At 45.9% G+C, this 11,219-nt stretch overlaps 1 protein-coding gene across 1 annotated transcript in view; it reads right to left on the bottom strand.

The window, feature by feature from the left end:
* OSBPL2 (oxysterol binding protein like 2) overlaps positions 1-11,219 on the bottom strand; it is a gene marked incomplete at its 3' end in the record, with an annotated part of 70,227 nt that overhangs the window by 42,435 nt on the left and 16,573 nt on the right. The window contains 1 exon segment of the mRNA XM_015818139.1: positions 7,000-7,135. Within this exon segment, the coding sequence (XP_015673625.1) occupies positions 7,000-7,036 (37 nt within the window).

Here is an 11,219-nt window from a genome sequence, read left to right as displayed (position 1 = left end):
CCCTTTCTACACCGCAACCCTCAGACATGGCTGGTCCTGACCTAAGGTGAACCTCCCCCCTCCCAACCACCCTTGTTCCCCCTAAAAATTTGTTAAAACACCCCTTTAAAAAGAACCTCAATTTGGCCAATTTGAATAATTTTCTGTTTGCACCCGCTGCATGCCACCTCTCGGGGTTCCAAACCCCATCCTCGAGGTGGGCCCTTGAGATCTTATTGGGCCAGGCCTGCGCGAGGGGTGAATCGCGCAGGGCCAATAGGACCGTCCTAGGGTACGTAGATTAAGTCATAAGTCCGGCTGTGGGAGATCAAAAAAGAAGAAGGGGGGGGGGGAAAGAATTTTCAGTCTCGGCCACACCAAGTCCTCCATCGGCTGGAACGGGGCCGAAGCCAGGATCCTCCAGGCCATACTAGGTCCTCCACCGGCCAGAGATAAAGCCGGGGCCACGTTCTCCTGTGCCCTCCAGTCCTCACCAGGGCCTCCAACGGCCGAAGACAAGGTCGCCATCTGGGTCCTCTGGGCCATACCAGGCCCTCCGCTGAAAAGCCAGGGCCGGGGGAGAGCAGGGCCGGAACTGGAGCCTCCGCCGCTCGACTGAAACAGGGCCAACGCCAGGCCGCCCAACCAACGCTAGGCCGCCTGACCAACCGGAGCAGGCCAGCGCCAGGGCCAAGGAGCCAAGTAACGGGGGCGAAGCCAAGCCTCCGCCGCCAGGCCGCCAAAGTTCTTCCAGGCCGCCCGGGTCCTTCCAAGCCGCAAAATCGGGCCGAAAACGGGCTGAACGCCAGGCCGTCCGACCAACCGGAGCAGGCCAGCGCCCGGCCGGGGAGCCGAATAACAAAGTCAAGGCCAGGCCTCCACCACCAGGCCGCCCGAGATCTTCCCGGCCAGAGTTCTTCCCGGCCGCCCGAGTCCTTCCAAGCCGCCCGAGGTCTTCCCGGCCAGAGTTCTTCCAAGCCGCCCGAGTTCTTCCCGGCCGCCCGAGTCCTTCCAAGCCGCCCGAGTCCTCCCAGCTTTGCGGCCGGGTCCTCCCAGCCGCGATCGAACAAGCCGAGTCCTTCCGGCTGCAGTCGCCCAAGCTGGGCCCAGGCTGGAAACGGGCCCAGGCTGAAGAGGAGCCGAAACGGGTCGAGGGCGGGCCAAAAACGGGCCGGGCGGGCTAAAACGGGTCCGAGCGGGGGATCGCCCACCCGCTCATCGCCGCAGGCCCCCCGAGGCACCCCCAAAACACCCCCATACCCACTTGCCGGGTCCGTATACTACGGAGCGAGCCGTAGTCAATCCGCCATCTTGGGCATGCGCAGTTACATATCTAACAACAGACTGGTTTGAAAAATGGGATCCTCGGGCAATGTTATGCATCAGACTTTCCTTAAAATCAGGGGGCTCAAGATTTTAACCAGTTCTTACCCCCTACTCAGGACTAAATGGGATTAAACCCAATGTCTGTCAAATAAGAATCAGAATCTCTTTCTCTTTCCACAATAAATGTTAGATAAAATTCAGGACCTAGATATCATATCACAAAAACTGTACATAATATACGCACGCACACACACTTTAAAGATACATGTTTTTATGGTGTACAAAGCTGCAAACAGAAAATAAAGCCACTATCTTGCTTTCCCGTCCAAAAAAGATTTTCAACCTGAATGTCAATTGTCCATCAAGAATTCCTGAGCGAAAGGTCCAACCTCTTAGCAAAGCAAAGCTCACAGTTTGAGATCAACAATCTGGGAGAGGAGAAGAAGAAAAAAAATCTCCACCTAGAAACTCAAGCACAGGAATTGTTCTCTAAGTAAGCAACCCTCCCTGGCCGTGTTTACACCGCCCGGTCAATTATTAGAGATGCAATGCAGCAAGGAAGGATTCCTTCATTAGTGCGTCCGAGTTAAATATGTCATTTTGACAGCAGCCTTGACACATCATCACGAGGAGTTTCCACAAAGAGGCCTTGGCATGAAGGATGTTACAGTGCCAGCAGAGAGTCGAGACGTGAAAATCCTGATACACTGTACAGTTTCTTTCAGAGTCCAGAACGCCACAAACACATTCGTTTTTAGGTGACATTAAGTAAATATTATTATGATGTCTGGCTATTTCAGTAGTGTAAATTTGTTTTATTGTCGGTCAATGCAATCGCTACAGAAAGGGAGATAAAAGCCAACTCTTTACCAATTTATCGGGGTGGCGAAACCTATGCCTAAGTTTTAAACCACTTCACACGGCAGATGCCAATTTCATTCCTTTCATGCTCTTCTGTAATTAAAACAAGATCTTCTCTATTTATAAAGACGCTAACCCAACAAGTTTAATTCCAGATTTTTCCAGAATATGTTTTTGTTTTTTATGTGTTGGAACTTAATGGTATTTTCTCCTATGTTTGTAATGGCATAGCCGCAATAAGGGTGAAAACATGTTTTGAGAAACAAAGAAGAAGAAAAAAACAGGATAAACCAGTGTGCTGATTCTCCCAAACTGGTCTTAACCCTTCAGAGGAATGGGGTCAATCTACTGATTTTTATTTTTAAACCAAGACGCTCAAGCTTATCATTCCAAAGGCTGCCTAAATAATTGTTATCTATTTCATCTGTTCTCTTCAGTTCTGTATATAAATAAATATGGTATCAGCTTAGGAACATCTGTTAATTCTTCCAAGACTTTAACAAACATGGCGTTTTTAGAAGCATCAGAGGAAGCCAAATAAGATAAATCGCTAAAAAAATACTCTCATAAAGTACTGTGATAATCTTCTACTGCTTCAACAGAACTAAACTTCTGCAAAGTAGCAAGACTTGCAATTTACTCTCAGAATATTTATCAGTAATTCTTCAGTCATATTACAACTTTCACATAGGTAAACTCATCCTACGATTTAAGGATCTCCATGTGTGACGTAAAATATTGATGACTGTTCTCACCAATCGTTCAAATAAACAGAATTTCAGTTCTGTCTGAGATTTCAATTGGGTATAAATCTTAAGCTGAGCACAAAGAGAAAACAAATACTTTTCCCAAACAGCAAATTATAATTCCTAGAATGAAAACTTTCCTAGAATGAAGGATGATCCTGCCAAAACAAAATCAACAGAAAGGGTTGTGGACTTACAAGGTGAAAAAATATATAATTTACTTTAAAAAGTGAAGCTTTTATACAAAGCATACATAGAAAAAAATTGGAATAACAGAATTGGAAGGGACCTTGAAGATCTTCTGATCAAACAGGAGACCCTGTACTATTCTGGACAAATGGCTGTCCAATCTCTTCTTAAAAACCTCCAGTGTTGGAGCATTCACCGCTTCTGGAGGCAAGCTGTTCCACTGGTTAATTGTTCTCACTGTCAGGAAATTCCTCCTTAGTTCTAGACTGAGCACAAGACTTTCCTTAGTAAATTTCCATCTGTTACTTCTTGTCCTGCCCTCAGGTGCTTTGGAGAATAGATCGATCCTCTCTTCTCTGTGACAACCCCTCAAATACTATCATTTCACCCCTAGTCCTTATCTTCATTAGACTAGACATACCCAGTTTCTGCAACAGTCAACATATGTTTTAGCCTCTAGCCCCCTAATCATCTTTGCTGTTCTTCTCTGCACTCTTTCTAGAGTCTCAACATCTTTTTTGTATCATGGTGACCAAAACTGGATGCGGCATTCCAAGCGTAGTCTTACCAAAGCAGTGTAAAGTGGTATTAACACTTTGTGATCTTGATACTATCCCTCTGTTGATGCAGCCTAGGGCTGCATGGGCTTGAATGGAGAGGCAATAATTCATGTAGATTGCAAGATTTAATCTTTAATGAAACAAACGTGAAATCTCTTGAGACTCTCTCACTGAAATAGTCAGAAATACCTCATTGATTGCAATATCTTCTAATCAACCACATAGTTCAAAAGAATTACAAAAACAAGGTTGAACTTTCAGAGACCTGACAATCTGAAAAAATGGTTAACACAACATTCAGAACAACTGCGAACATTTATTTTTACTGTTTTTGAAATACAATTCAGAAGCTGAATAAATCAACCATCTACCTATTCAATTTCTAAATCATATTAAGTGGATGCAGAACAAACAGGACAAATGATATGCAACCTCACGTGAGCAGATCCAATTTTATAAGTAGTCATCGACTTACGATTGGTTGACAGACCCCTAAAAGATACCTACTTAATTTAGTGTGCCAACTGTAGCCTTTACTCAGAACAGAAGAAAGTGATGGCGGTTGGGGAATTCTGAGATTAGGCATCCTAAAGTTGCCCAAGTTTGAAAAACAATGAATATAATTGTTGAAAGTCTTTTTTTTCATCATGGGAGGTTAGGAGTCTAATAAATGATGATGGCAAACGTTTAAAATTGTTCTGACATTTATACGGAACTGTTAATAGCTAGAATGCATTTTATGTATATACTTTGTTATTCACAGAACTAGTTTTATAGAGCTTGGAGAAAAAGCAGTGTAGCACACTTATTCTGTAGGTGGTAATTCCCAATGCTTCCGGATATATATAATGTAATTATTTGCAATTAAGAGAGCATCCTCTGCTATATTTCCAAGACAATCAATTTGATAATTTTTTTCCTCTGAAGAAATCATCTGGCAAGCTGGAGTAATTGTTAAACAGCACCGTTTCTTTTGCTCAACTCTTGGCCTTCCCTGTTAATTTTGGAAACAGCAGTCACCTGTTTTTCTAGTTTTTGTTTTCATCTCTACCCTCACAAAGCTCTGAGTCCACTTCTCTCAAACCAAAATATGCCTTTTGCCTTTTCCCCTTAAGGAGTAGCCACCATCATAGCTACTTAACTACCATTAGAATCTAGTTTTCAAGGTGGTAATAAGAAAAGGGCCATCTGGTTATGCCTTCCTGTAAGTTGTAAGTTTTAAGAAGTCAAATGAGCCAATCAATTCCTTATGTTTGCTTGTTGCTTTTCTAAAACAATATGGCAAGGCTCTGGATGACCGTCAGATATGCTGGGCTGTGGGTATTACTAAGTATGCATGACCGTGTGTTCAAGAGTGCTAGTTTTTCTCTTTTGTTTTTCCTGGCTCTTTTCTGGTTTATTTTTGTCAGCACAGGGGCACTTAACTCTGTTATTAGAGCATGTGAGAATGGGAACAGTCGTCTTCTCACATGCAAGAGATTTCAATACACACACAGCAAGTGCGGTGCGCAGAATGAACTGTATTATAATCAAACCTCATTTACAAAATAATAATGTTCATCTGCATAGAAAATAGTGATGTGTGAAGCAGCCTGGGAGAGACAAGGTTAGGAAATTAACACATGATTAGAGTTTAGGGCAGGGCTTTTCCACCTTTTCACCCATTGTACCACTTTTAGGATATGGCAATATCCGAGTACCACCAGTTGCCTAACAAGGTGTCAAAAACTTGATGACCCCCCCCAAAAAAGGGGGAAAAGTGATAAAGTACAGGTAGTCCTCGACTTACAACAGTTCGCTTAGTGACTGTTCGAAGTTACAATGGCACTGAAAAAAGTGCCCCCCAAGCCACAGCCGAGCAAGACACCTGCCTGCCCGCCCGGTGGCGCTCTTCCTCCTGTCCGAGGTTTTCATTGTTGTGAGCATTTCTGTTGAGGATTGGCAGCGGGGGTGGGGTGGGGGTATGTTTGGTTTTTATTCCCCCCATCTGCTGAGTGGTTGCAGCAGGTTTTGGTCACTTCACATGACCCTGGGACACTGTGACTGTCATAAATATGAATCAGTTGCCAAGCATCTGAATGTAAATCACAAGACCCTGGAGATGCTGCAACATTCCAGCTGATTGGTGCTTCTTCAGGGCTCAGCAGAAGCACCAGGCTCAGCGCAGAGCTCCAGCTGGAGCCTGGTGCTGATCCTGGTGCTTCCGCTGAGCCCTGACAGCCCTGCAGCTCCAGCCGTCTCTCGCTCAGGGTTGTGCAGTGCTGCCACCAGTTCAGCTTATTCCCCTCCCCGGCTACCACTTTTCTAGGATGGTCGTGTACCACCTGCCAGGTGCCAATGTACCACAGGTGGTACCCCATACCACTGGTTGAAAAGCCCTGGTTTAGGGTACTAAGTTAAGGTACTTAAGAATGAGTGCCGTGAGGTTCTGCAATCTTGCCTTTATCTCCCATTTGCCCAGTGGAAGAAAGGAAGGAAGGAAGGAAGGAAGGAAGGAAGGAAGGAAGGAAGGAAGGAAGGAAGGAAGGAAGGAAGGAAGGAAGGAAGGAAGGAAGGAAGGAAGGAAGGAAATTTCCTAAGGAAAAAATAATTGTCTAACAATTTGAGAAACAAACAGAATAACAGAGTTGGGAGGGACCCAGGAGGTCTTCTAGTCCAAACCCCTGCTCAAGCAGGAGACCCTGCCCTATACCATTTCAGAACATGGAAATGACTGAAGGTCTATAAGAAAAGGAGTGGCAGAGTTAAAGTGGGGGTGGAGTTAAAAGAGGAACCAGCCTAGAATCCCTACGTAGCCAAACGTCCCCCTTGAATTCCGTGGACTCTTATCTGACTCCAAGCATGCAGTAACCATTAGCTGAGAAGATTCTCTTTAGCAAGAAATCAGTTTAATTGGACCTTCACATGGGATCCTGGTCTTTTGCACTTGATAAGCTGGTTACCCCTTTCCCTGAGAATCTTGTTCATTCTGGGTTCCTTCGCTAGCAGGAAGGAGGACAATTAAAAAGAGGAAGAGAGAGGACAGCAGACTACTAGGACCTCCAAGGGCTCTGCTTCCACGAAGGCTGCTGCTAAAGCAGTGGTTGACTCAGAAGCAGGAGGTATGGTGATGAGATCATGGTGGTTCTGCTCTTTTGCTAGGCTCCTATTGAGGCTTGATGTGATCAGAGAGGTTTGTTTTGTTGAAAGAAAAAGTTTGAAGGCATAAGGCATAGGGAAAGGGGGTGTTATGGGCCCTAAGACAGCTGCCTTCCCAGCAATATTATGTGTGTGCCACAAGACAAAAACCCAGTATCCTGGTTTCTTACAAATTTAGACTTTATACTGTGCTAACTTACCTGTGACAGCATCATAGAATTCCTCTTCACTATTCATTCTTTTAGTTGGTTTTTCTCTCCCTTCAGTGTCTCCTTAATGCATAGTTGTTACTGATGTGATCACGTTTTTCATAAAAGCAAAAGAGTTCCAGGTGTCCTGTATAGAGAGGAGGAGAAATAAGAACAAATGATGTTCTTTATTTATGTGGGTTATCTCAAAGACCCGGCCCTAATCTGTATTATGCAGTTACCCAATGTAATTAGTATATATTAAATTTCTAAATTACATTGGGCAACTTCATAAAATAAATTGAGTAATTACAGTGCACAGACTACTTTAATTTGCAATATCTCTTGTCAGGTTTTGTTTCAACCAGCCTTCTCAAACCCAAGGAATCTACAAAGAAAAAATTAGCACAAAAATGAGGAATTAAAACGTAGCAAATTCTGTTCTACCGCCTGAGTCATGGAGGGAGATATGGGTTTTTAGATCACTGTTCTGAGAATTTAATAAAGTTAAAACATAAGGAAGTGATGCACTGAAAGATAAAATACAGCTAGGGTATTTTTAAAATCAACCTTGAGCACAATCAGGTTGTAAAAAAAATGGAACTTGTGATTATAATGTTATTTTAGCTGTCAAATCTTACTTTTTCTTATATCGGGAAAAAAAGTGAGATTTCTAATGATTCTATTTACAGAATAATAGAGTAAATCAACCACAGTACATGCAGTAAAACCCTAGTAAAACCACACCTGGCATACTGCAGCCAATTTTGGTCACCATACCACAAAAAAGATATTGAGAGTTTGAAAAAAATTCTGAGAAAAGCAACTAAGATGATCAAAGGCCTGGAGACTAAAACATACGAAGAACGGCTGCAAGACTTGGGTTTGGCTAGTCTAAAGAAAAGAAGAAATAGGGGAGACATGATAGCAGTATTCCAGTATTTGAGGGGCTACCACAAGGCAGAGGGGGTCAGGTTGTTCACCAGAGCACCAGAGGGCAGGACGAGAAACAATGGTTGGAAACTGATCAAAGAGAGAAGCAAGCTGGAATTAAGGAGAAACTTCCTGACAGGGAGGACAATCAACCAGTGGAATAGCTTGCCTCCAGAAATCATGGGCGCTCCATCACTGGAGATTTTTAAGAAGAGGCTAGATAATAACTTGTCTGAGACGGTATAGGTTCTGCTTGAGCAGGGGGCTGGATTAGAAGACCTCCAAGGTCCCTTCCAGATTCTATTCTATTCTATTCTATTCGCTTCAATATATCCATGTGACCCCAGTGCTGTGCGAACCCCAATGCTTGCCAGTTGGCCTTTGGGTAGAATTCAAGGTGCACGTCATCCCCTATAATGGATGGAATAGGCTGGCTATTTGAGGGACCACCAGTCTCCAATTGTTTCTGCCCATACGATAAGCTTGAGCAGCGGGTATGCGCTTCAGGTCCTCTCAATTAAACGATGCTATCTGTTGGGACTTAAGAAATATAGGTTGCCCTTGACTTACAACTTAAGTCTGCTCCGTAACTGATCGCAATTTACAACCTTTTCTTGCGACGTTGACGCCAATAATCAAATCACCCTGACAATTAAGCAAATAAAGTGGCTGACAAGCAAAGCCGCTCTTCACTACGAGGCACTTTTGCCGAAAAACAGACTCAGATCTAGGAAAAGCTTTATGGCAAGAACAAACATTCTTGAGGGTACGCAAGAACAAAATTGAATTAAAAGATGGAGGAAGGAGACCATCGAGTAAAGAATAACATTAAAGGAGGCTATGGCTGAAGGATCTGACTTCCCTTGTACTATTTGGAGGGCCCTGAATAGGTTGAGAGTTGGAGCGTCTAAGTCAGTGGTGGCGAACCTATGGCACGGGTGCCAGAGGCGGCACTCAGAGCCCTCTCTGTGGGCACATGCGCCATCGCCCCAGTCCTAGGCCTTCAGCTGGGTTTTATAAAACCTTTTCGCTTTAGGCCTCCGCCGCCGTGTGCCAAAAAAAAAAAAGGGTTCAATCAATCAGTCAATTTCAACTTCTTACGGGGAAAAAAAAGATCTTGCAAAGTTGGAATTGATTGATTGAACTTTTTAGTCCCACCCAGTCTGCCGTTACCACCGCAGCCATGCCCAGCCAATGGGCCACGGCCACCTAATGAGCCACGCCCAGCCAATGGGCCATACCCACCCGGCACCCGACGATGCATAAGTGGGTTTTGGGTTGCAGTTTGGGCACTCGGTCTCTAAAAGGGTCGCCATCACTGGCCTAAGTGTAAAACCAATATGGTCGAGTGGAGGCCATTTTTTTTTCTTTTAATGACCCTGTAATCTCTTGCATTGGGATGGAGTCGGGGTGACTGGACGGAGCTCAAGCGTTTACTGGCCGATGCCCTTCCTGACGCCTACGCAGAGTTCGCAGCAGACATTGCGCCCAGAGAGAGAAATATCTGCTACTACCTAGGATCGAACTGACAGCCTCCTGATTGTGAGGTGAGATTCCACCTCTAGGCCACGTGCCGCTCTCTTAGCGGATAACGATACGCTGTGTGAATGTGGAGAGACACAGAGCCTGGCCCATCTACTGGTATGTCAGCTACTACCAGAAACATGTACCAAAAATAAGGTACGATAGGCAACGATAAGGCCAAGAAGGTGGCTTTATTATGGCAGTCTAAAGTTTGATCTAAACACAGAAGAAGAAGAAGTCGAAAAGTGGAAGTAAATGCTGGCTTTCTGCAAAAATGTCACAAATCAGTCACATAACCACAGGTTGTTGCAAAGGGCCATAAATGCAGGTTGTTGCAAACGGCCATAAATGCCCCCGCAAGGGGGCCATCACAATTTCAGAATTGGATCTTAAGTACCTTTTGGGGAGGTCCATGTGCTACCCCACTCACCCGTGTACACACACACACACACACGTCTTTATTAAGGCTTCTAAGATTGAAGTGATATTCCCTAGCACAGTGATGGTGAACCTTTTAGAGACCGAGTGCCCAAAAACTGGCCCCGCCCCCGCTCCACCCCCCTGCCCCGCCCCGACTCTGCCCTCATCCCCCACCCCGCCTGCCCACAGGACCACTCACCGCCTCCAGGGCCCGCCACAGAACGCCGAGGCAGCCCACCAGCGCTATGGCGGCCACACCCTCTGCCCGCGCCCTGCAGCATCAACTGTGCACGATGGGGTGTGAGGGCAGAGTCTTGTCTTACGCTGCCTGGCTGCCATGTCCTTGGCTGTGCTGCTCTGTATGGGCCACGCTCAAGGGCGACTCTCCTTCAGGGGGGCTGCTGGAGAGGAGAAGGTCGCAGGAGGGGGTAAGGCTGGGGCAATGGCACGTGTGCCCACAGAGAGGGCTCCGAGTGCCGCCTCTGGCACCCGTGCCATAGGTTCGCCACCACTGCCCTAGCAATTCCCTGTGCCGGCACCAGCTCAATCCCGATGACTTCCACAGGCTACTCAAATGAAGCCAACCCTAGTCCTCAAGGCAAAGGCAAGTCCAGTCCACTAGGCAAAAGCAACTTCCCAAGGCAAAGGCAAGACAAGGGCAAATCCACAGGCGAAGGCAAAGGCAACAGCTGAAGAGACACGATCGAGGCGAGAACACACAGCAAGAAAACAAACACACTGTTCCCGACATAGTCTCCATCTGTCTGCTGTGCTAAATAGCCAACTTCTGGTGCAGCCCATCAAGAAAGGCGAGGCTGCCTCCTCATGAGTAATCTGGCTGACCTTCTCTGCTCCTGCCTTTTCTCTGCCCTGCATGTTCTTGGATCAGGTGCAGAAGGCAGTTCCTCTTCCTCATCGCTGACCGGCTGCAGCTGCGTGCTTTCCCCACCTGAAGCCTCAGGGCTGTCCTGCTGCAGCTGTGTTACGGCCAAATCACTCTCAGCCGGCTGCATGGAGCCATTGACCAATTCCCCTCCTGTTGTGCCCAGTACTGGTTCATCTTTCTCCGAGCTGACATCTGGAGAAGTATCTGGGGAAGCAGCACAGTCCATTGTAGCTTTGAATGGTCACTAAGGGATTAGGTCAGGGGTAGGCAACCATGGCTCTTTTATGTGTTCCAATATCTCAGGGGCTGCCACAAAGAAGAGGGAGTCAAGCTATTTTCCAAAGCGCCTGAAGGCAGGACAAGAAGCAACGGGTGGAAACTAAGCAAGGAGAGAAGCAACCTAGAACTAAGGAGAAACTTCCTGACAGTGAGAACAATTAACCAGTGGAACAACCTGCCTCCAGAAGCG

Source organism: Protobothrops mucrosquamatus, unplaced genomic scaffold (genome assembly GCF_001527695.2).
Source record: "Protobothrops mucrosquamatus isolate PMUCROS unplaced genomic scaffold, P.Mucros_1.0 scaffold683, whole genome shotgun sequence".
Taxonomy (NCBI): Eukaryota; Metazoa; Chordata; class Lepidosauria; order Squamata; family Viperidae; genus Protobothrops; species Protobothrops mucrosquamatus.
This window is presented reverse-complemented; position numbering and strand designations above follow the sequence as displayed.